Source organism: Scyliorhinus torazame, chromosome 1, assembly GCF_047496885.1.
Source record: "Scyliorhinus torazame isolate Kashiwa2021f chromosome 1, sScyTor2.1, whole genome shotgun sequence".
Classification (NCBI taxonomy): Eukaryota; Metazoa; Chordata; class Chondrichthyes; order Carcharhiniformes; family Scyliorhinidae; genus Scyliorhinus; species Scyliorhinus torazame.
In genome coordinates, this window is record NC_092707.1 from 69,651,557 (window position 1) to 69,677,960 (window position 26,404).

At 47.2% G+C, this 26,404-nt stretch overlaps 1 protein-coding gene across 5 annotated transcripts in view; it reads right to left on the minus strand.

Annotated features, from left to right (window-relative positions):
* rbm19 (RNA binding motif protein 19) overlaps nt 1–26,404 on the minus strand; it is a 436,673-nt gene that overhangs the window by 224,216 nt on the left and 186,053 nt on the right. For all 5 annotated transcript variants that reach the window (XM_072496461.1, XM_072496480.1, XM_072496442.1 and 2 more), the window contains one exon: nt 14,467–14,572. In XM_072496461.1, coding sequence (XP_072352562.1) covers nt 14,467–14,572 — 106 coding nt within the window. The remainder of the gene's footprint in view (nt 1–14,466; nt 14,573–26,404) is intronic.

Below are 26,404 nucleotides of genomic sequence, written 5' to 3' on the forward strand. Positions count from 1 at the left end.
AGTAAATTTGCAGATGACACTAAAGTCGGTGGAGTTGTGGACATTGCGGAAGGATGTTGCAGGTTACAGAGGGACATAGATAAGCTGCAGAGCTGGGCTGAGTGATGGCAAATGGAGTTTAATGCAGAAAAGTGTGAGGTGATTCATTTTGGAAGGAGTAACAGAAATACAGAGTACTGGGCTAACGGTAAGATTCTTGGTAGTGTGGATGAGCAGAGAGATCTCGGTGTCCATGTACATAGATCACTGAAAGTTGCCACCCAGGTTGAGAGGGTTGTTAAGAAGGTGTACGGTGTGTTAGCTTTTAGTGGTAGAGGGACTGGGTTTCGGAGCCATGAGGTCATGTTGCAGCTGGTCAAAACTCTGGTGCGGCCGCATTTGGAGTATTGCGTGCAATTCTGGTCGCCGCATTATAGGAAGGATGTGGAAGCATTGGAAAGGGTGCAGAGGAGATTTATCAGAATGTTGCCTGGTATGGAGGGAAGATCTTATGAGGAAAGGCTGAGGGACTTGAGGCTGTTTTCGTTCGAGAGAAGGTTAAGAGGTGACTTAATTGAGGCATACAAGATGATCAGAGGATTGGATAGGGTGGACAGTGAGAGCCTTTTTCCTCATTTGGTGATGGCTAGCACAAGGGGACATAGATTTAAATTGAGGGGAGATAGATATAGGACAGATGTCAGAGGTAGGTTCTTTACTCAGAGAGTAGTAAGGGCGTGGAATGCCCTGCCTGCAACAGTAGTGGACCCGCCAACATTTAGGGCATTTAAATGGCCATTGGATAAACATATGGATGATAAGGGAATAGTGTAGATGGGCTTTAGATTGGTTTCACAGGTCGGCGCAACATCGAGGGCCGAAGCTGCCTGTACTGCGCTGTAATGTTCTATGTTCTAAGGCCACTGAAGAAGCGGGGACGAGGCTTCCGGTGGCGGCCATGGATGAGTAGATCGCGCATTCGGCAGCTCCCGTCTGGAACGGACTCTCAGACCTTTTTCAGGAGTTTCCACAGACTTTTTGGGGCAGATTGGTGAAGCGAACACTGCCAAAAGGATTCCCTGTTGAGACTTCCGGTTGCGGCTATGCGGAGCTAAGTCGGACTTTTGGGCTCTTTTCAGGGCCCCCAAGGGAACTTTTTCGACGTTTCCTGGTGTGGGAAGGAGTTAATAATAGCTCCCCATCAGTATATGGCTTTAACGAGGAGCGGGGCGACAAAAAAGGTGGTGGTGGACCAGAAGAAGGGAGGGAAGAAGGGCAAAATGGCGGCGGGCAGAGACCAGGCCGTGTGGAGGCATTGGGCGGAGGAGCAACAGGAGGGTAGCCAGCGCTGCCTCAGAGAGATTAAAACGGAACTGCTAGAGCCGATGAAGGCTTCTATTGATAAGCTGCTGGAGACACAGACGGCCCAGGGGGTGGCGATCCGAGAGGCTCGACAAAAGATCTCTGACAATGAGGACGAGATCTGAGGCCTGGCGGTAAAGGTGGAGGCGTACGAGGCGCTCCACAAGAAATGGCAGGAGCGGTTCGAGGAGATGGAGAATCGATCGAGGCGGAAGAATCTGTGGATTTTGGGCCTCCCGGAGGGGCTGGACGTGGGGGCCTATGTGGTCACCATGTTGAACTCGCTGATGGGAGCAGGGTCCTTCCAGGGGCCCCTGGAGCCCATAGAGTGTTGCGAGGAGGCCCAAGGCTAACGAGCCTCCGCGGGCGGTGCTGGTGCGGTTCCATCGGTTTGTCGATCAGGAGTGTGTGCTCAGGTGGGCCAAGAAGGAGAAGAGCAGCAGGTGGGAGAGCGCGGAGGTTCGGATATATCAGGATTGGAGTGCGGAGGTGGCGAAGAGGAGGGCCAGGTACAAGCGAGCGAAGGCGGTGCTGCACAGGAAGGGGGTGAAGTTTGGCATGTTGCAGTCAGCGCGACTGTGGGTTACCTACAAGGACCGGCACCATTAGTTTGAGTCTCCGGAGGAGGCGTGGGCCATTGTTCAGGCCGAGAAGCTGGACACAGACTGAGGGTCGGGATGGGCGATTGGGGACTGCGGTGGATATGTTATGCCTATTTTTGGTTCCGGGGGGGTGGGGGGGCCTTTGCATTGTTTAGGGTTTATTTTTCTCTGTGTTTTTCTCTTTCGGGTTGGGGAGGGTGGAGCACTGTTTTGGTTGGTGGCGGGGCCTGGTAGGTGGAGAGCGCGGGCTTTTTTCCCGTGCCGAAGACTGGGGGGGGGGGGGGGGGGGGGGAAGAGCGGGGCCGGGGCGGGGAAGGGAGGATTGTTTCCCACGCTTAGAACGGAGGGGGGAGGGGGAGAGCCTGTGGATGGGGAGCGGGAAAGGAGGGTGTGCCACACAATGGGAGGAGTCGAAGGGGAGGCGGGAGTGGTCGGGGTCAGCAGGAGTCAGCTGACTTGCAGAAGTGCAATGGGGGGAGTAAACCAGCTAGAATGGGTCCTAGCCGGGGGGGGGGGGGGGGGGGGGGGATCGAGTTGCTGCTGCTAAGGTCAAGGAGGAGCTGGAGCGAGTGGGGGGGGGGGGGGGGGTCGAGACGGGGATATGCCGCTGTGGGGAACGGGCCGGGTGCGGGCGGGTGGCTGGTCGAGGAGGGGTCATGGCTAGTCGGCGGGGGAGGGTAGCCCCCTGATCCGGCTGATAACCTGGAATGTAAGGGGACTGAATGGGCCGGTTAAGCGGGCCCGCGTGTTCGCGCACCTGAAGGGGCTCAAGGCGGATGTGGTTATGCTCCAGGAGACACACCTGAAGGTGGCAGACCAGGTAATACTGAGGAAAGGGTGGGTAGGTCAGGTGTTTCACTCGGGGCTAGATGCCAAAAATTGAGGGGTGGCGATCTTGGTGGGAAAGAAGGTGTCATTCAAGGCGTCGAGCATTGTGGCAGATAATGGCGGTAGGTACATAATGGTAAGTGGTAAGTTGCAGGGAGAGAGGGTGGTACTGGTCAATGTGTATGCTCCGAACTGGGACGATGCGGGTTTTATGCGGCGTATGTTGGGTCGGATCCCAGACTTGGAAGTGGGGGGCCTGATAATGGGGGGAGACTTTAACACGGTGTTGGATCCAGCACTGGATCGCTCCAGGTCTAGGACGGGTAGGAAGCCTGCGGCGGCCAGAGTGTTGAGGGGATTTATGGACCAAATGGGAGGGGTGGACCCTTGGAGATTTGCAAGGCTGGGGGCTAGGGAATTTTCATTCTTCTCACATGTCCATAAGGCTTATTCTCGAATCGACTTTTTCATCTGGAGTAGGGCGCTGATAGCGAGAGTAGAGGATACCGAGTATTCGGCAATAGCCATTTCGGACCACGCCCTGCATTGGGTGGAACATAGAACGTAGAACATAGAAAATACAGCACAGAACAGGCCCTTCGGCCCATGATGTTGTGCCGAACCTTTGTCCTAGATGAATCATAGATTATCATTGAATTTACAGTGCAGAAGGAGGCCATTCGGCCCTTTGAGTCTGCACCGGCTCTTGGAAAGAGCACCCGACCCAAACTCAACACCTCCACCCAACACCAAGGGCAATTTGGACATTAAGGGCAATTTATCATTGGCCAATTCACCTAACCCGCACATCTTTGGACTGTGGGAGGAAACCGGAGCACCCGGAGGAAACCCACGCAGACACGGGGTGGACTTGGAGATGGGGGAGGAGAGGGACCAGCGCCCGCTGTGGCGCTTGGAGGTGGGGATGTTGGCGGACGAGGAGGTGAGCGAGCTGGTCCGAGGAAGTATAGAGAGGTACTTGGAGACCAACGACAACGGGGAGGTCCGAGTGGGGATGGTATGGGAGGCACTGAAGGCGGTGGTGAGGGGAGAGCTGATCTCCATTAGGGCCCACAAGGAGCGGAGGGAGCGGGGGGAGAGGGAGAGGCTGGTGGGGGAGATGGTGAGGATAGACAGGAGGTATGCGGAAGAGCCTGAGGAAGGATTGTTGAGGAAGAGGCGCAGCCTCCAGGCCGAATTCGACCTGGTGACCACCAGGAAGGCGGAGGTGCAGTGGAGGAAGGCCCAGGGGGCGATCTACGAGTATGGGGAAAAGGCAAGCCGGATGCTGGCGCATCAGCTTTGGAAGCAGGACGCAGCTAGGGAGATCGGGGGAGTTAAGGACAGGGGAGGGAGCGTGGTGGAGAGTGGGGTTGGCATCAATGGGGTCTTCAGGGACTTCTACGAGGAATTGTACCAATCCGAGCCCCCACGAGAGGAGGGAGGAATGGGCCGTTTCCTGGACCAATTGAGGTTTCCAAAGGTGGAAGAGGGACTGGTGGCGGGACTGGGGGCCCCGAGTGGGCTGGAGGAGCTGATCAAAGGGATAGGAAGCATGCAGGCGGGGAAGGCACTGGGGCCGGACGGTTTCCCGGTCGAGTTCTATAAAAAATATATGAACCTGTTGGGCCCGCTATTAGTTAGGACCTTTAATGAGGCAAGGGAGGGGGGGGGGGGGGGGGAGAGAGAGAGAGAGAGGGGGGGGGGGGCTTTACCCCCGCAGATGTCCCGGGCACTGATCTCTTTGATCCTGAAGCGGGACAAGGATCCCCTGCAATGTGGGTCTTACAGACCGATTTCCTTGCTAAATGTAGATGCCAAGGTGCTGGCGAAGGTCTTAGCCACGAGGATTGAGGATTGTGTGCCGTAGATCATCCATGAACACCAGACGGGGTTTGTGAAGGGGAGACGTTGAACGCGAATGTGCGGAGGCTTTTGAACGTTATCATGATGCCGGCGAGGGAGGGGGAGGCGGAGATAGTGGTGGCGATGGACGCTGAGAAAGCCTTCGATAGGGTAGAGTGGGGGTACCTGTGGGAGGTGCTGAAGAGGTTCGGGTTTGGGGAGGGGTTTGTCAGGTGGGTTAGACTGTTGTATGAGGTCCCGATGGCGAGTGTGGCCACAAATAGGGGGAGGTCCGAGTACTTTCGGTTGCACCGAGGGACGAGACAGGGGTCCCCCCTGTCCCCCCTGCTCTTCGCACTGGCGATTGAACCCCTGGCTATGGCACTGAGAGAGTCGAGGAACTGGAGGGGGTTGGTGCGGGGTGGGGAGGAGCATAGGGTGTCGCTTTATGCGGACGACCTGCTGCTGTATGTGGCAGACCCGGTGGGAGGAATGCCAGAGGTAATGAGGATCCTTAGGGAATTCGGGGACTTTTCGGGGTACAAGCTCAATATGGGGAAGAGCGAGCTGTTCGTAATTCAGCTAGGGGACCAGGAGAGGGGGATTGGCGAGCTCCCACTAAAAAGGGCGGAGAGGAGCTTCAGATATTTGGGGGTCCAAGTGGCCAGGAACTGGGGGGGCCTGCATAGGCTTAACTTTACAAGGCTGGTGGAGCAAATGGAGGAGGAGTTCAAGAGGTGGGACGCGTTGCCGTTGTCCTTGCGGGTAGGGTGCAGTCAATCAAAATGACGGTGCTCCTAAGGTTTTTGTTCCTGTTCCGGTGCCTCCCCGTGTTTATCCCAAAGGCTTTTTTCAGGCGGGTTAACAGGAGTATAATGGGGTTTGTGTGGGCGCGAGGGACTCTGAGTGTGAGAAGGGTGTTCCTGGGGCGGAGTAGAGATATGGGGGGGGGGGGCTGGCGCTGCCCAACCTCTGTGGGTACTACTAGGCCGACAATGCGACAATGGTGCGCAAGTGAGTGATGGAGGGGGCTGCATGGAAGAGGCTGGAGACGGCGCCCTGTGTGGGTACAAGTCTGGGGGCACTGGCAATGGCGCCGCTGCCGCTCCCTCCAAGGAGGTATACCACGAGCCCGGTGGTGGTGGCAGCCCTCAAAATTTGGCGGCAGTGGAGGCGGCATAGGGGGGGGCAAGTTGGGGCCTCGACGTGGACCCCATTACGGGGGAACCACCGGTTCGCCCCAGGAAGAACAGGTGGAGGGTTTTTGGGGTGGCACAGGGCAGGGATACGAAAGTTGGGGGACCTGTTTGTGGACGGGAAGTTCGCGAGCTTGGGGGAGCTGGAGGAGAAGTACGGGCTCCCCCCGGGGAAGACCTTCAAGTACTCACAGGTAAGGGCGTTTGCCAGATGGCAGGTGGTGGAATTCCCACGGCTACTGCCACACACAGTACAGGACAGGGTGCTCTCGGGGGGGGGGGGGGGGAGATCTCGGAAACCTACCAGGTGATGCAGGAGGAGGAAGAGGCCTCGGTGCTGGAGTTGAAAGGTACGTGGGAGGAGGAGTTGGGAGAGGAGATCGAAGAGGGGACGTGGGCAGATGCCCTAGGGAGGGAGAATTCTTCCTCTTCGTGCGCGAGGCTCAGCCTCATACAGTTTAAGGTGCTGCACAGGGCACACATGAACAGGACAAGGATGAGCCGGTTCTTTGGGGGTGAGGACAGGTGTGTTAGGTGCTCAGGGAGTTCAGCAAATCACACCCATATGTTCTGGGCATGCCCAGCGCTGGAGGAACTTTGGAAGGGCGTAGCGAGGACGGTGTCGAGGGTGGTAGGTTCCAACCTGCCCACATCTATCCTATCTATTCCCTTCATAGTTTTATACGTTTCTATAAGATCCCCCCGCATCCTTCTAAATTCCAACGAGTACAGTTCCAATCTACTCAACCTCTCCTCGTAATCCAACCCCTTCAGCTCTGGGATGAACCTAGTGAACCTCCTCAGCACACCCTCCAGCGCCAGTACGTCCTTTCTCAGGTAAGGAGACCAAAACTGGACATAATACTCCAGGTGTGGCCTCACTAACACCTCATACAATTGCAGCATAACCTTCCTAGTCTTAAACTCCATCCCTCTAGCAATGAAGGACAAAATTCAATTTGCCTTCTTAATCACCTGTTGCACCTGCAAACCAACTTTTTGCGACTCATGCACAATTCACCCAGGTCTCTCTGCACAGCCGCATGTTTTAATATTTTATCATTTAAATAATAATCCCTTTTGCTATTATTCCTACCAAAATGGATAACTTCACATTTGTCAACAATGTATTCCATCTGCCAGACCCTAGCCCATTCACTTAACCTATCCAAATCTCTCTGCAGACTTCCACTATCCTCTGCACTTTTTGCTTTACCACTCATTTTAGTGTCATCTGCAAACTTGGACACATTGCACTTGGTCCCCAACTCCAAATCATCTATGTAAATTGTGAACAATTCTGGGCCCAACACTGATCCCTGAGGGACACCACTAACTACTGATTGCCAACCGGAGAAACACCCATTAATCCCCACTCTTTGCTTTCTATTAATTAACCAATCCCCTATCCATGCTACTACTTTACCCTTAATGCCACGCATCTTTATCTTATGCAGCAATCTTGTGTGTGGCACCTTGTCAAAGGCTTTCTGGAGATCCAGATGTACCATATCCATTGGCTCCCCGTCATCTACCGCACTGGTAATGTCCTCAAAAAAATTCCACTAAATTAGTGAGGCACGACCTGCCCTTTATGAACCTATGCTGCGTCTGCCCAATGGGCCAATTTCCATCCAGATGCCTCGCTATTTCTTCCTTGATGATAGATTCCAGCTTCTTCCCTACTACCGAAGTTAAGCTCACTGGCCTATAATTACCCGCTTTCTGCCTGCCTCCTTTTTTAAACAGTGGTGTCACGTTTGCTAATTTCCAATCTGCCGGGACCACCCCAGAGTCGAGTGAACTTTGGTAAATTATCACTAGTGCATTTGCAATTTCCCTGGCCATCTCTTTTAGCACTCTGGGATGAATTCCATCAGGGCCAGGAGACTTGTCTACCGTTAGCCCCATTAGCTTGCCCATCACTACCTCCTTAGTGATAACAATCATCTCAAGGTCCTCACCTGTCATAGCCTCATTTCCATCAGTCACTGGCATGTTATTTGTGTCTTCCACTGTGAATATCGACCCAAAAAACCTGTTCAATTCCTCAGCCATTTCCTCATCTCCCATTATTAAATCTCCCTTCTCATCCTCTAAAGACCCAATATTTACCTTAGCCATTCTTTTTTTGTTTTATATATTTGTAGAAACTTACTGTTTTTATATTCTGAGCAAGTTTACTCTCATAATCTATCTTACTCTTCTTTATAGCTTTTTTAGAAGCTTTCTGTTTCACCCTAAAGATTTCCCGGTCCTCTAGTCTCCCACTAATCTTTGCCACTTTATATGCTTTGGAGCAGATGGCGAGAGTGCGCACAAATAGTATGAACTCAGGGTATCTTGCATTGCACTGGGTTACGAGGAAGAGATGCCCCATGCCCCCCCCCCCTTCTGTTTATATTGAATTTCAACAGATTCATATAATCCATAGTGAAGGAGGCCATTCGGCCCATCGAGTCGGCACCGACCCTTTGAAACAGCACCCTACTTAAGCCCAAGCCTCCACCCAATCCCCATAACCCAGTAGCCCTACCTATCCTTCTGGACACTAAGGGGCAATTTAGCATGGCCAATCCACCTAACCAGCACATCTTTGGACTGTGGGAAGAAACCCACACTGACACGGGGAGAAAGTGCAAACCCCACACAGACAGTCACCCGAGGCCGAAATTGAACCCGGGTCCCTGGAGCTGTCAGGCAGCAGTGCTAACCACTGTCCACGGTGCTGCCCAAGGGCTATGGAGTCCTTGGTTATTGCGCCGAGGAGGCTGCGTTCTGAAAGGGGATAGTGGGGGGGGGGGGAAAATCGGGACGAACAGGGATGGGGGTCTGTCATTTTGTCTTGCGACGTCTCATATCAGTGCAGGGGATTGGACAGGGCTTCGGAAGTTTAATTTCACTAGCTTGGTGGGAAGGCTGATTTCCTGAGGTGGGACAACCTCCCTCTGGTGGGCCAGTTGCAGGCAGTAAATATGTTTTGCCGTGATTCCGGTCCTTGTTTCAATGCCTGCCGGTCTTTTGGCCCAAGGCATTTTTAGAGGGGTGGACAGGCTGATTTCCTCGTTTGATTGAGTGGAGAAGGTGGCTAGGATTAGCAAGGTGGTACTGCAGAGGTGAAATGGGGTCAGGCCTCCCAAATTTAATGTGTTGTTATTGGGCGGCAAATGCAAAGACGGTCTGGAGATGGAGCAGGGAATGGGGGGTGGTTTGTGGGTGAGGATGGAAGAGGCTCTTGCAGGGTGTCGGGGCTGCGGGCGCTGGCAACAGCGCCGTTCCCAATGGCCCCAGGGAAGTATAGGGCGAGTCCGTTGGTGGTGGCGTTGAAGATCTGGAGGCAGTTTACACAGCATTTTAGGTTGGGAGCTGGGTCCGGGGGTATGCCGATTGGGGGGAATCATGGGTTCGGCCCGGGGAGGATGGATGGGAAGAGAGGAGGATTAAGGATATGATGGATCTGTTTCTGGGAGGGCGATTTGCGAAGTTTAGGCTGGCGCAGGGCGAAAGTTTCAGGTATATGCAGGTACGGCACTTTGCGAGGAAGTGGACTCCCCATCCTCCTCCAAAATCTCCCATAAATCACCGAGACAAACCCACCGACAGCACCACCTCCAACTACACGTTGTTGGAGGTGGTAGGTGGTGCTGTCAGAGGGGGGGTTTCTCGGTGATTTATGGGAGATTTTGGAGGAGGGTGGGGAGTCCATGGTGGGGTTAAGGTGAAGTGGAAAGAAGAGTTGAGGTGGCGCTGGAGGAGGGTCTGTGGTGCAAAGTACTGCAGAGGGTAAATGCCTCACTTCGTGTGTGAGGTGGGGCAGATACAATTGCAGGTGGGGTACAAGGCTAGGTTGAGTCGACTGTTCGAAAGGGTCGAGGATATCTATGAGCGCTGTGGGCAGTATGGTGGCGCAGTGGGTTAGCACTGCAGCCTCACGGCGCTGAGGTCCCAGGTTCGATCCCGGCTCGTGTGGAGTTTGCACATTCTCCCCCTGTTTGCGTGGGTTTCGCCCCTACAACCCAAAAATGTGCAAGTTAGGTGGATTGGCCACGCTAAATTGCCCCTTAATTGGAAAAAATGAATTGGGTACTCTAAATTTACAAAAAAATCTGTGAGCGATGTGAGAGGTGCCGTGCGAATCGTGTACATATGTTTTGGTCCTGCCCGAAGCTGGAAAGGTTCTGGAGGATGGTGCTCAGCACCGTATCAGGGGTTCTGTATGTGGATGTGGAGCCCCTTCCCCTAGAAGCCATATTCGGGATGGCGGACCGGCCGGAGCTGCAGGCGGGGGCAGATGTTTTAGCCTTCGCCGCGCTGGTTGCTCATAGGTGGATCTTGTTGGGGTGGAGGTTAGCTTCTCCAGCCTATGCCTCAGCGTGGCAGGGGGACCTGCTGGAGTTTCTGACCCTGGAAAAGGTGAAATTTGCTCTAAGGGGCGCGAGTGATAGTTCTACAATTGGTGGGGTTTGTTTATCATGCACTTTCAGGAGTTGGTTACCGTTGACTGTCCGGGGCGGGGGGTTGGGTCTGGGTAGCTGGGGGTTTTGTGGGATTGTTGTCAATTGTAAAACTGTTGAATAAAAATACTTTAAAAAAACAAATCAAAAGGTGCCCATTGTTCAAGTAAACAGCAAGACTTTCCAAGAAATGCACGCATCACAAGTAAACATTTAGGCCTAAGCATGTGCTAATAAGAGAATTTGTGCAAGGCATAATGAAAATTCTTTCATCAAATGTAGGCTGTAAAAAATTTTTTTTAAATCTAACTTATCCACTAGGATAATCGACAATTGTCTCGATGGTGATTTTCTTTTTGAAACACTGAAGCTTAAACTGACAAATTTACAGACTGGCTTAGGCTACAGTTTTGCAATGCAGCTTTTTCAAAAAGCTGGCACAGGTACAATAGAGCAAATTACCACTAATTGTGCTTAAAGATTCTAACTACAAACTGAGGAGAAGCCTTCCACGATCTGGAACACACTGCCTCAATGAATAGCCTGTCTGGGTGACATGCAGGAAATCATACATTGTCAAATTTCTTCCATCTTAACAGCAAAATTCTGTGGGCGCTGGAAATGGAAACAATTGTTGGAAATACTCAGCAGATCAGGCAGCAGTTGTTCTCATAGATGCTGCCAGACCTGTTGAGTATTTCCAGCATTCTTTGGAAACATATTTTCTTCACCCACATTCTCCGTGAAAAGTGGTTCTCCTATATTGGATTTTGTAGTTCATGTGTTATTTTGGCATTTATTAAAACTGTATCTAGATCATATCAGATGCAAGTAGAAGTCCAGGGTACCAAACATTTCTGGTACAAGGCGTTCAGGTGAGATAGGGAAGGAAAGAAAGGAGGAGGATTAGCAGTAATGAGTGATCAGTATATAATAAGAGACAGGGGCCTGGATTCTCCGGTCGCCGAAGGCGAAATTGCATTCAGTTATCGGCCGGAGAATCACAGTTCCCGTCCAAATCGGGGGTGGCGCCACTTTTGCGAGGCTCTGCCTCCTCCAAAGCGGTGTACTCTCCAAGTACGCTGCGCCACGTATCGACGGCCTCAGGATATTGCCCGAGGCCTGCCCCCGATGCTCCGCCCTCGACCGGATGGAAATTCGGCGCGGCGGCTGCGGACTCAGTCCAGCTCCGCCACAGTCAAGGGAGGGCCGATCTGCAGGCAGGGAGGGGATTTTAGTAGGAGCTGGGGGCACTGTGGGACAGGGGTCCGGGGCGTGCGAGGTGGCCAAAAAAGGGGGGGGGGGAGAGAGCACTATTTTGCGGAACGGGTCTCCGCCATGTAGCATGGCACGGCTGCTGCAGGGGCCGTGTGCGCATGCCCGGCCACAGACCCGGCAGTTCTCCGGGCCGTATCGGCATGCTAGCCTGCAGCAAAATTTGGAATCATTGGCCGTTTGACTCCATTTTTTCTGGCATAAAACGCCACCGTTCCCAAGCCGTCGTGGGGCATAGCACCAGAATCAGAGAATCCAGCCCAGGATATCCTAGAGGGGTCAAGGACAGAATCTATTTGGTTGCAGCTAAGAAACAGTACAAGTAGCGTTACTTTGCTGGATAAATTCAATAAGCTACTAACTAATGGGAATGATGTAAAGGAACAAATATGAAATGAAATTATAGAGGTGTTAGAATATTTATAACAGGAAATTTAAATATCCTTATATCGACTGGAACAAGATTAGTGCAAAGGGCAAAGGGGAAAGTGATTCCAAACGGTGTTCAGGAGAATTTTCTACATCAGTATGATTGCAGTCCAACAAGGAAGGAGGTATTGCTGATTTGGTTCTGGGGAATTAAGTGGACTAAGTGTCAATAGGAGGAAATTTAGTGACAGTGATCATAGCATCATAAGGTTTAGGTTAGTATGGAAAGACAGGGAGCTACCCAGAGTACGAATAATTAATTGTGGAAAGGCCAACTTCAATGTGGTGAGAATGGATCTAGCCCAGGTAAACTGGAAAAAATTGGCAGGCAGAACCATAACAAAACACTGGGCTGCCTTTAAAGAGGAAATAGTTCTGATAGAGTTGAAGTATATTCTCACAAGAGGAAAAGGTAGGGCAAACAAATCCAGCGCTCCCTGGATGACAAAAGAGATAGAGAATAAGATGATGTTGGAAATGAGTGCATTAGACCAATGTCGGGGAATAATACAACTGAGAACCCAGGCTAAATATAAAAGTTTCAGGTGGGAAGTGACGAAAAAAATAAGAAAAACAAAAAAGGAGTGCGAGAAGAGACTTGCAGCTAACATAAAAGGGAATCTAAGTTACTTCAATAGACGTATATATTGTAAAAAGGTGGTAAAAGAAGTAGGGCCAATTTAGGACCTAAAAAGGGGTTTACATAAGCAAGAGAGGGACATGGCTGAGATACTAAAAGTTCTTTGCATCTGTTTTTACCAAGGAAGGTGGTTCTGACAAAGCCATAGTGTAAGTGGGGGTAATTGAGATACTGAACAGATTTAAAATGAACAAACAGGAGGTATTAGATAGCTGGCTGTATTTAAGAGTTTATACGTCACCAGGATTGTATCAGATGCGTCTAAGGAAAGTAAGAGTGGAAATTATGGAGGCATGGGCCATAATCCTCTGATGCTCTTGGATGGTGCCAGATAACTGGCGAATAGCAAATGTTACACCTTTGTTTAAAAAAACGTGTATGGATAAGTCCAGCAACTACATGCCAGTCAGCTTAACCTTGATTGTGCAAAAGCTTTTAGAAATGATAATCTGGGATAATATTAACAGTCACTTGGACAAATGTGGAATAATTAAACAAAGCTAGCATGGATAACGTTAAGGCATGTTTAACTAACTTGCTCAAGTTTATGACTAGGTAACAGAGAGGTTTGATGAGGATATTACAGTTGATATTGTGTACATGGACTTTCAAAAGGCATTTGACAAGGTGCCATATAACCAGCTTGTCTGCAAAGGTAGAGTCCACGGAATGAATGGGACAATAACAGCATGGATAAGAAATTGATTGAGTGACAGAACTGAGACGACTGGCGAACTGTTGTTTTGACTGCAGCAAGGCATATGGGCAGCAATTGGTTAGGATCTGGAGTGCACTGCCAAAGTTTAGTGGAGGCAGATCAGATGGCAACTTTTAAGCGAAAACTAGTTCATTATCTGAAGAGAAAAAAAATTGTAGGGCTACAGATAAGATAGGCCAAATTGCCTTCTTCTATGCTGTAACCATTCTACGATTCTACAATGAGTTTCCATGCGGTAAGTGTTAGGATACCCCTGCTCTTCCTGATAAATATTAATGAGCTAGACTTGGGTGTACACAGCACAATTTCAATATTTGCAGATGACAAAAAACTCAGAATTGTGAATTGCAAGAAGGATAGTGATAAATAGAAACGGTCATGGACAGGCTGGTAGATAGGCAGACATTTGGCAGATTAAATTTAATGCAGAAAATTATGAAGTGATTCATTTAGGTAGAAAGCACAAGAGGTAATACATGGTGAAAGGTACAATTCTAAAAGGGGCACATGAGCAGAGGAACTTGGGGGTATATTATCACAAATCATTCAAGTAGCAAGGCAGATTGAGAGAGTGGTTTTAAAAAAATACAGGATCCTGGGCTGTATAAATGGGGCATAGAATACAAAAGCAAGGAAGCTATGATAAACCTTTTTAAGACACTGGTTTGGCCTCAACTGGAAACTGGTATTCAGTCTTGGGCACCACATTTGGAAGGATGCGATGGATTATTGCATAATTACCTGAAGACAAAATTTGCAGAGCTATGGCGAAAAGGGCAGAGCAATGCAGAGAGCTGGCAGTTTGAACGTCTTCCTTCTGGGCTGCAATAATTCTATGATTTTATGAGTCACACATGAAATGGATTCACAAAAAATGGTCGACTTTAAACCCAAGGATGCGTAACAGGTGTAAAGAGGGCACTATAGCTATCAGAAGCAGAAAATTGGACAGCCCTTGATTTGCAGCCAAGTGCCATGGAGAGGTTTTGGGAGGTTTTCACTGGAAAGGGAGACTGCAGCTTTCCCCTCTTGAGCCCAAAAGACCACTCATACACTTAATTATTTTTAAGCCATGAAAGCTAACCATATAAGAATCCATAGGAAAATTTACATCCAATTATCTTGAAAAATACAACACCTTTGCATCTTGTTTAGTGAGAAAGTCAACAAATCCAAAGCCCCTGTGTGTGCCAGTTCCAGCCATTTTCTTGGGCAATCGCACGGTCTTTATTTCTCCAAAGGTACTGAAAGTTAACAAAAAACATTGTTGGATATAAGCTATTATTGCTGTACAATACCATACTCTGCTTAAATGTTTGGAAACAATCTATATATGTTTTTTAATTCTGTGCCATGGAAAAGCCAATTTCCTTTTTCTATTTTTTGTAAGAAAACAAACCAACACTTGTCGGCAAGTGAGAAATGCATTACACATTGCAGAGACAAAAAAAATCCCAAAAATTCAAGGGAAAATTTGAACAGTTAATAGTATCACTAAATATTTACATGGTAACTAACATAACTATTCATTCATGACGCCATTAACTTGTAGACCACTGGTTAATTCAGGGGAATTCCTGCCTCACTGGGCCATTGGTTTAGTTTTCATCTCATTTACTATAATGCTGAAACAAGTTATTAAACTATAAATTTGTTCAAATACTAATGGCAGTGACCCAAAGTAAATAAATTACAAATTGGTGTATAAGTAACTACTACCATTCTTTTCATGTTTTCCCCCCCATTTCCTGGCCTTTCAGTTTTATCTTTTATCCTTACTCCAACTTTCTAGTTTACCTACTTCAGCTTTTCATCTTCACAATAAATCAAATCAATCACTCACTGAAATTTAAAATAATTTTTATCCTCCATCATTGTTCACAATATACATTTGCCCCCAGCTGAAAATGGGACTGAAAAGGCGATTTCCGGCTTAAGCTCTAGGTACTAAAGATAGTCTTGAACTCGAAAACATGTCAGACAGTGTTGTAAATTCTTTGATTGTGAGAGAGAGGCGAGAGAAAGGGACAGATGCAGAATTTTGCACAGTAGCTTTGGAAAGCTGCAAAGGGGTATGGCCTGAAAGAAGGATACAATGTAGCTGTCTACTTAGAACTTAACACTGATGTGGATAAAAGGTATATCTCTTCATAATTGTTATATAATTAAAGACAAAGACAAATTGTACCTATGGAACTGATCACAACTTCTGCATGTTTATTTGCAGGAGCGAAAGCAGTTTATCCTGCACCAAAGAACCAAGCGCTTGACCATCATACCTTCAGCCTTTTAGCACTGAGATAAGGAGAATTTTTTAAAATTTTAAGGTTGTGAACTTTTGGAATTCTCTATCCCAGAGAGCAGTGGATGCTCAATTAATGAGTGTATTCAAGTCAGAGATCAACATATTTTTGGATAATGAGGGAATCAAGATATACAGAGTGATCACAGGCAGGGGGTGACGCAGAAGATATGCCCTAATCTTACTGAATGGCAGAACAGGTTTGAAAGGCTGACGGACCTCGTTCTTCTGTCCATGTACAAAAGGCACAAATATCCAGAGCAAGCCACAAAATATATGCACATATGGTGCAATGCAAGATAACGCCCATAAAAATCAGATGCTTAGGCTTCTTATGGGCGCAACTCACATAACTGGAGTAGAACTTTACAGCACACCTGAATCTATATTTTGTGGTCGACTCCTGGTTATTGAAGTATGTCCAACCTATAACAAATCTATAATAACATAATAATGAATCTATAATAAATTATACTTACATCTAAATTTGGGTTTGGCATTACTTATTCAGGGAACTACATCAATTCAATGAAAAATATGGATCAGAAAACAATTGAAACTGACTTAGAAGGTACTGTATTTCCTTACTAACAGAGGCAAATGGCCCTTTGAACAAGACTAGTACAGGAGGAGGCAGAGTTAAGCATATACTACTAGATAAAAGTAGAATTGCCAAGTTGTTCTGTTGTGACTTGTATCGGTCCGTGCACATTTGGTGCTCTTTCAATGTTTCACCACTTTGTAAGAGAACTAAAAGCCAACAGAAACTCAACTTTCTCTCAGAAGCAACACATGGTACTAGCTTCAGGACAAGCACATTAAAACTTCAGCCAACAAAAATCTAACTTGCCGTGCACTTTTTTTTTTTTTTAAATAGAAGGCTTTCTGGGTAATACTATATTTATTCAATTAAGAGTGCATAATGCACGATTTTACCGAATTCCAGTCTCCAACCAACAATTGCATTTATTCGAGGCCCTGCTACATGGAAGAGGAAATAATTTATTCAGCAGTGATAGACAGGCATAATTTATTAATATTTTTTGTTAGTTATGCCAATTAACAAAGCAGTTAAAAGAACACTAATCTAATGGTTTTACACGATAACAAAAACATTGCAGTTTCAGAAAAAGTACCACTTATAGAATTACTATTTGCTTCCACAATTATATTTCTATTTTAAAAAATACTCAAATGTTTATAAGTAAATTGAATACAAGTCCTATAAATTTCATAAAGGAGAAAATAAACAATTTATCCGACAAACAAAAATAAGTACAGAATTTACTGATTTTTTGTCAAATAAAAATCCAGAAGTTTTAACTCACAATGAGAAAAGAACATGAGAAATAATTATCCATTAAATAAACAAGTGGTTTGTTTAATTGCACTCTTTTGGCCGATTTATTTGGTTTGTAACAGCAGAGAATAGTGCTATGGTCATGTACAATGCACCTGATTTTTAATTACATCTAATTCTGTGTGTCTCACTGTCAAAAAATAATATGTTCTGTATATTAGACCAAAACGAAATGTGAACCTATAATCTGCAGTAATGAATACTTTAATAAGCAACAGAGAGGCTGAAACTATATACAGCGTTAACCAAGTGCACCCAGCATGATCAAGCATTTCTCTCCAGCATTTCCTGAAACATTACAGTGTGCAAATTTGGGATTATGAAAACCACAAATGAATCTGCACGTTCCCTTTCAAAATTCTGCCGATGCAATATTCAAGAAGGAAAATCAGAGTTAAGCAGAAATGTTATGCATGTGCTATGAAGCATATCATGACTGTGCCAGCACCCTGAACAATCACTCAAAAATAAGCTGAATGTCCCTAACTGTGCAACATCTGTGTAATGACAGGACCGATTTATTAGATCTAATAGAAGATACGAGAAGGGTGGCTGAAGCAGAGGTTAAAGGAGATACCAAAACAGCTGCAAAACAGATGCAAACACAGTAAATCCACTTTGTTCTGCACCCTTTTCATGACCTTTCATACAATGGAAATTCAAATGTTAGGCTTCAAGAGATGTTTGCCATTATAAAATTGGCACTGCTAGACTGAAGGAACAAAGCATTAGTCATGTAGCTTTAAGAAAAATCCACAATCAGCCACAGGGGTCACAAGTATAAGCACAGAAGAAAATGCACTATGAATGTGAAATAAGTCAGGAAATCGGAACTGCAAAGAAAATAGCACTGATTTGGCACCTATGACACCTCGGTATAATTTTTATGTTAATCTTATTACATCAAAATGTGTTAATATTGATTATTAAATTGGTTCCAAATTCACAGTAAGTTAGAACATGTCACATTGACAAGTGTGCCTATGTTTAAGGAATACTAGCTCTTCCCTTTCGCCTAACATTTGAAATTTCTTTTTTAAAATCTTTTTGAATGAATATAGAACAATGTCCACTTCTCAACTGTATTTACTACAGCATTATATTTAAAAATACAATCTAAATCCAGGCATTGATCACAACAATCTTTAGTAGGAGAGAAAGTAGAGAAGATTTTAAAATAATTTATTCAAATAGTTCGGATAAGAATATGGGAATTATTTTCCACAAGAGTCAATTACTGTTGTTTCAAACACACTGAGCTTTAGGTCGCGATTCAACTAATTGGGACCAAAGTCCCATGGCACTCAGCGCTGGAAAACACATGGCTACACAAGGCAACACACGCTATATAAGGGGCCTCAGTGACGAACGCGCGGCCGAGGCCACACATAGCCTCATTTTATACTGAGGAGCTTCGCTAGCCGAACACCCCAGCGTATCGAGGGGCCCCCAACTCCCCCCCCCCCCCCCCCCCACCCCCCCACCCTCAGTCCAAATGCACTATGAGAGCACCCCCCCCCTCCAAAAGAAAACACGCAGGGTACTCCCGGCCCGATCGGACGCACATGTAAAAAACAGCAACTTGGCACTTGGGCAACTTGGCAGTTCCAGGCTAGCATCCAGGTGGCACTGCGAGGGTGCCAAGGCACCACCCTGCCCAAAGGGCATGCAGCTAGGGACCTCTGATCCCGTGGGAAACTCGATGAGTGCCGTTCCGTCTGGTCCCCATTTGTGGGGGCCAGTGCTGAAAAGCACTCGCCCGAGGTCTCCGAGACAGAGGGGATGAATCTCCCAAGTCTCGGGTACCTCGGGAATCTGCACATTAGAGTGAGACTAACTGTCTCGCTCTAATATGCAGATTTGCCAAAAAGTGATCACACGGACAATGGCCGTGATTTACATCGCAACATCTTGCGAGGTTGGGTTGGATCTTGCGAGTCTTTACGAGCCAGGTAGATCCCGGGATTGGGGTCTCACGGCTTTTACAGGCCACGCTGCGTCGTGGCGAGCTGGTTTTGGGCCATTAGATCACACAATTCCAGTTACTCTTATTTTATCTAACTTGTTAAAACAAAACATTAGGTTCTTCGACTATTTTGCGCTGGTGAGCACCTTACTTTTCTTTTCACATCCTGAGACGAAATTCTTAAACAGAAGGTCATGCAGGCATCGAAAGATTTGTGTATTAGTTATGTAAAAACACCCACAAAAATCTTCTCTGTCCCACAACGCACAAAGTTTGTTTCCCGATGGGACAGAGAATCAGGTGTTGGGGGACAATTGGAATAGGATTGGTGATGTTCCGTCCCCCCCCTGCTGGCGCCGGGATCGAGGCTTACGACCGCGCACCAGCAGGGGATGTAAATTACTGCAAATGGGACTTAATAACCCATTTTCATCCATTTAGCAAGCCCGGCACAAGAGTCTCCGGCCGGGAAAGTCGTGGCTGCAGATCACTTTTGGCATTTTCCAGCGTGGTCCTGACGTGGAGTTTGCCGTGGGCCAAGGGGGTAACCCATTAGGGGAGTTTTCCACAATAATAATCTTTATTAGTATCACAAGTAGGCTTACATTAACACCGCAATGAGGTTACTGTGAAAGTTCCCGTGTCGCCACACTCCGGGGCCTGTTCGGATACACTGAGGGAGAAGTCAGAATGTCCAATTCACCTAACAAGCATGTTTTTCGGGACTTGTGGGAGGAAACCGGAGCATAATACCATAAGTCATAGGAGCAGAATTAGGCCACTCGGCCCATTGCGTCTGCCCGGCCATTCAATCATGGCTGATATTTTTCTCAGCCCCGTTCTCCTGCCTTCCCCCCCATAACCCATGATCCCCTTATCATTCAAGAACCTATCTATCTCTGTCTTAAAGATACACAGTGATTTGGCCTCTTCTTTCACCATCATTCCTTTGATGTGGAGATGCCGGTGTTGGACTGAGGTAGGCACAGTAAGAAGTCTTACAACACCAGGTTAAAGTCCACCAGATTTGTTTGGAATCACTGACCTTCGGAGCGCAGCTCCTTCATCAGGTGAGTGAGGAGGTGGGTTCCACAACCACATATATAGACAAAACTAATGATACAAGATGCTACTTTGAATGAGAGTCTTTGCAGATAATTAAGTCTTTACGGGTCCAGACGGAGAGGGTTTATCACAGGTTAAAGAGGTGTGAATTGTCTCAAGCCAGGACTGTTGGCAGGATTTCACAAGCCCTGGCCAGATGGTGGGGGGATGAACGCAATGAGACATGAATCCAAGGTCCCGGTTGAGGCCGTACTCATGTGTGCTGAACTTTGGCGATTCCGTGTTGTCGCGCGTCCTGAAAGCCACCTTGGAGAACGCTTACCCGAAGATCAGCAAGACCATGCCGACGCTGCGACAACGGATGAACGGACATCGTGCGACAATCTCCAGGCAGGAATGTTCCCTTCCAGTCAGTGAACACTTCAGCAGTCAAGGGCATTCAGCCTCTGATCTTCAGGTAAGTGTTCTCCAAGGCGGCCTTCAGGATGCGCGACAACGCAGAATCGCTGAGCAGAAACTGATAGGCAAGTTCCACACGAATGAGGACAGCCTCAACTGGGACCTTGGACTCGTATCTCATTACATTCACCTCCCACCATCTGGCCTGGGCTTGCAAAATCCTACCAACTGTCCTAGCATGAGACAATTCACATCTCTTTAACCTGTGATTATCCCTCTCCGTCTGGACCTACAAAGACCTAATTATCTGCAAAGGCTCTCATTCAAAGTTATCTTGCTTAATTGACTTTGTCTATATATGTGGTTGTGGAACCTACCTTTTCACTCACCTGATGAAGGAGCTACACTCCGAAAACTAGTGATTCCAAACCAACCTGTTGGACTTTAACCTGATGTTGTAAGACTTCTTACTGTGCCCATCATTCGTTTGTCATTTAATGTATCCTGCTTTCCACCCTATCACAGACCTATTTTATCCTTAGCCCACTCTTCTCTTTCCCCTTCTTTGTGTACACTTAATGTCTATTGAATCGCTAACTTTTAAGTTCTGAAAGTCATCAACTTAAAATATTAATGCTGTTCTTCTTTCCACAGCATTTGTCTAACCTGCTGAGCATGTCCAACATTTCAGTTTTTATTTCAGATTTCCAGAATCTGCAGTGTTTTGTTTTTGTCTGGGTGTATACAGGCTGTCTGATATGCATAGCAGTCTAATAGCATTAGCACTACCGCACCTGTTGAAGTGAAGGCAGTTCGGAGGGCTAATGATACCTGAATAGGCCTTTTCTCATTCTTTGAAAGTTACCTTTCATATAGTCACTTCATATCCCACCACTCGTAAAATGTGAATTAGTGTTTTGCAGCAATCATATTTCAATAGATTTATTGCTGGTGCATCAAAAACTTGTTTGCTTTGACTAGGTCTGTACTGCCTATCAGCACATGAAAGGCAACAACTTGAAGAGACAATGTATGCTACATTTCAAATGTTATTTAATTCTCAGTCAATATTGCTTCAGGATGAATAGAGTTCAGCTCGGAGCTTCAAGCATATATTCAGCTGAATTTTCCAAACTATAATGCTAAATATAATTTGTTAACCAAATTGTTTCTTTCACTCTCATGTCACTTCATGCAATCAGAACTGTGAACTGGTACTGATGCCTGTGCAGTTCCCCATGGATTCTAGACATTCCAATCTTAGGCAAACATTTTGCGGTTTAACTTGCGACTCAGAAAGCAATAGAAATACATCAGCTTCTGAGCTGAAAGAATCCAACACTGATATCTATTCGGAACACCCCTGCTTTGGTTTGAAAATTCTAGCCTGTTACTTTTTGTGCTCTGCACTCCCCAAGACTGTACACAATGTACATAATTTCTGCATTTTGGAGAAAAAGGGCACACTGCTTTTTGCTAAGTTTACAGATTTTTGGTGTTGACATAAAGCATGCATTAAAGTCTCTTCGACATACTGATGTGATGTCAGTACCTGTTAATTATACATCTTATGCAACAATGCCACTGGTTGCTTGTTGCACCAGAATATGAAGACAAAAGTGCACTGATCATCACTGTTACAGAAAAATCATCACAGCTTCCAAATAGAAAGGCACCTTCTCAGCACTTTTTCCAAATCTGATGCAAGTCTGCCATGTGGGTAAAAAAAACGGTCCTTTCTGTTTCTTCCATTCTCAATAAGTGACCTCTCGAAATTTCTGAGCAACATTGGGAACAACATGATTTAGCAAATTATTGCCAAAGGGAAAAAAAACAGATGGCTTGGATGCAAATTGTGTTATATAGAGTAAGAGGAGTAAGTTATGTGCTGTCTCACAGGAAGTGCTTTGGGGGATTCTAAACACAGAAATAAAAAAAGCCAGGTGCATTGCCTAATCCTTCTATATTGCTCACTATAGGATACAAACAAAGGCTGAGATGCACAAATGTCAGGCCTGAGCCCAAATGTGGAAGTTCAAATGATTTTATAAAGTTCGACACATATCAGCCTGAATAGGTTTTATTCCGTAATTATTATGTTCTTACCTGTTTTCATTTAACACCCTAAGTGCTAACAAACAAAACTAATTATTTACAACATAAATAACTATGTATTATTGCACTTGGGAACTGCATTTAATAAAGCAGTATCTGTTAACAATCAAAATATGGACTAATGATAAATCATAGATTAGCTGGATGGTGCCAAATTTAGCTTTGCATCCTGACCAATATTTGTGATAAACTAGAAAAAAAAACTATTGGCTTATGAACAGAATGCTTTGACATTGCCTTAAACAAACACATTAGAGTAAGAATGTGTATTCATACAGCTCTTTAAATGTAATAAAACATCCCAAAGTACAGGCAAAATCTGACATCAAGCAATATAAAGATGATATTAGCACAGGTTGCGAAATGCTTGGCCAAAGAAATTGATTTAAAGGAATATTTTAAAGGTGGAGAAAGTGTAGAGAGGCAGAGCTTGCTGTCCAAGATTCAAGTATAGCCAAAAATAGCGGGGTAAAGGAAATCAGAACGTACTAGAAGGCCAGAATTGGAGGATTTCAGGGAAAATGATGGGTGAGGCTAGAGGCTACACAAGAAGAGGCATTGCCCGACCCAAAGGAAATATAGGTCACTAAGCACTTGAATGATGGCGCATGGTCTTGGTGCAAGTTATGAAACAGGGTAGCAGAGATTGGATGAACTCAAGGTTACAGAAGGTGGAAGACTGGAGACCCACCTGGAGAGCACTAGAATTGATAGATAAGATTTTCAGCAGCACACTGGCAGGGACAAGATTCATTGGAGATAGAAGTAAGCATTATTGGTGATAGGGAGGATCTGGGGTTGGAAACTCAGATCAGGGTTAAAATCGGGGGGCGGAGGCAGGGGGTTTGGATCTTCCGAACATGATGTATTATTACTGGGCGGCGAATGTGGAGAAGATACAGAGCTGGGTCACAGAATGGAGGAGAGTTTGGGTAGGGGGTCGGGATTGAAGGCGTTAGCGACAGCGCCGCTCCCGACGGCCCCGGGGAGATACTCAGGGAATCCGGTACTAATAGCTTTGTTGAGAATTTGGAGGCAGTTTCAACAACACTTCGGGTTGGGGCAGGGTCAAGGGAAATGCCGATTTGGGGGAAGCATAGGTTTGAGCAAGGGAAGTGGGATGAAAATTTTCGGAGAGGGAGGAGAAAGAAATTAGGACACTAAAAGATTTGTTTCTTGGGGGTCATTTTGCGGGATTGAAGGAGCTGAGAGCGAAGTATGGGCTGGAGTAGGGGGAAATATTTAGATAAATAATAATCGCTTATTGTAACAAGTAGGCTTCAATGAAGTTACTGTGAAAAGCCCCTAGTCGCCACATTCCGGCACCTGCTTAGGGAGGCCGGTATGGGAATGCATGCAGGTTCAAGACTTTGCCAGAAAGGAGATACGGAGCTTCCCAGTAGAGCCGGCTTCCACAATGCTGGAGGAGGTGCTGATAACAGGGGGACTGGAGAATGGGGTAGTGTCGGTGCTTTACAGGGCTATTTTGGAGGAGGAGAAGGTGCCGCTAGAAGGGATCAAGGCAAAGTGGGAGGAAGAGTTGGGCGAGGGTATGGAGGAGGGGTTCTGGTGTGAGGTGCTCCGGAGGGTGAACGCCTCCACCTCGTGTGTGAGGTTGGGGCTGATACAGCTGAAGGTGGTGTATAGAGCACACCTTACAAGGGCGAGGATGAGCCGGCTCTTTGAGGGGATAGGTGTGTGTGAATGTTGCAGGGGGGCCCCCGCAAACCACGTTCATATGTTTTGGCCCTATCCAAAGCAGGAGGATTACTCGAAGGAGGTTTTTAGGGTAATCTCTAACGTGGTGCATGTGAAAATGGACCCAGGCCCTTGGGAGGCCATATTCGGGGCGTTGGAAATGGGCGCGGAGGCAGACGTTGTAGCCTTCGCCTCGTTGTTTGCCCGAAAGCGGATCCTGTTAGGGTGGAGATCAACCTCTCCACCCTGTGCCCTGGTGTGGCGGGGGAACCTGCTGGAATTCTTGATGCTTGAAAAGGTCAAATTTGAACTGAGGGGAGGGATGAAGGGGTTCTACAATTCATGGGCGTTATTCATTGTGCACTTTAGGGAATTGGATCACATCGAACATTAGGGGGGTGGAAGGTATTGTTGTTTATTGTTGGGTGTAAATTTGGGAGAAAATGTGAAAAAAGAGAATAAAAAATATTTTAATAAAAAATCAGGGGGTGGGATTCTCCGATCGCCGAAATTGGGTTTGGCGATCGGCTGGGGAATCTATGTTTACGCTGGAATCGGGGGTGCCGCCGTTTTTGCGATCATCCGCCACCTCAAAGACAACGTACTCGGGGAGTACGCCGCACGCCGTATGGACGACCTCAGGATGTCACCTGAGGCCCTCTCCCGATGCTTCGCCCCCGATGGGCCGAGGCCCCGATAGCGTGGGGCAAGTGTCCTCACAACGTTCGGGGACCTTGCGTGGCGGCTGCGGACTGTGTCCAATGCCGCCATAGTTGGGGGAAGCCGTTCCGCTGGCAGGGGTGGCTTCGGCAGTGGTTGGTGGACTGGTAGGGGTGGTGGTCTGGGGTGGCGACGCTGGTTACAGGGAGGCAGTTTTTGTCATGGTGTGGCTGCCGCAGTGCACATGCGGGGTCACGGACCTGGCCATTCTGCGGCTATAACCGCAGGTAAAGCTGGGGGCTTTATGCTGCACGGATGCTAACCCCCCCACTGGACGGAGGATCAGTGCGGGGGCGGCGCCAACTTTCTGGTCGTAAGACCAAACGGATCTTGTGGACAAAGCCGCAGGATTGGCGAATCCAGCCCCAGATACCTATTGATGGAGCAATGATGAATTTTAATCAGGAACACAAGAATTAAACTATTATCCCAAACTCCAGCTGAGAGCATAATTTTATTTCTTCATTATTCGTTTACGGGATGTGGGCATCGCTGGTTAGGCCAGCATTTATTATCCCAATTCTCCTTAGATGGTAAGTTGCATTCTTGAACCTCTGCAGTCCTCGAGGTGTAGGTGAACCCACTGTGCTGTTAGGGTGGGAGTTCTAGGATGTTGTCCCAGCGACAGTGAAGGACCGGCGATATATTTCCAAGTCAGGGTGGTGAGTGAATGGGAACCTTCAGGTGGTGGGGTTCCCAGGTCAGTGCTGTTCTTGTCCTTCTAGATGGTAGTGGTTAAGAGTTTGGACAGTGCTGTCCGAGGAACCTTGGTGAGTTACTGCAGTGCAATTTGTAGATGGTAGACATGGATGCCACTGTTGGTCGGTAGTGGAGGGTCTGAATGTTGTGGAAGAGAGAGCAATCAAGCAGACTGCTTTGCCCTGGATGGTGTTGAGCTTCTAGAGTGTTGCTGGAGCTGCACTCATCCAGGCAAGTGGTGACTATTCCATTACACTCCTGACTGGTGCCTTGAAGATGGTGGACAGGCTTTGGGGAGGGTTTCAGAACGTAGGTTACTTGCTGTAGGATTCCTCGCCTTTGAGCTGCCCTGGTAGCTACAGCATTAATATGGCTAGTCCAATTCAGTTTCTGAGCAATGCTAACCCCCAGGATATTTTGTGGGGGAATCAGCGATGGAAATGCCATTGAATGTCAAGGGGCGGCGGTGAGAACTTCTCCTGAAGGAGATGGTCATTGCCTGGCACATGTGTGGCGTGAATGTAACTTGTCAGCCCAAGCCTGTCCAGGTCTTTCTGCATTTGTACATGGACTGCTTCATTATATGAGTTATGAATGGTGCTAAATGTGCAGTCACCTGCAAACATCCCCACTTCTGACTTTCTGATGTAAGGGAGGTCATTGATGAAGCAGCTGAAAATGGTTGGGCCGAGGATACTACCCTGCGGAACCCCTGCAGTGTTGTCCTGGAGTTGAGATGATTGACCTCCAAC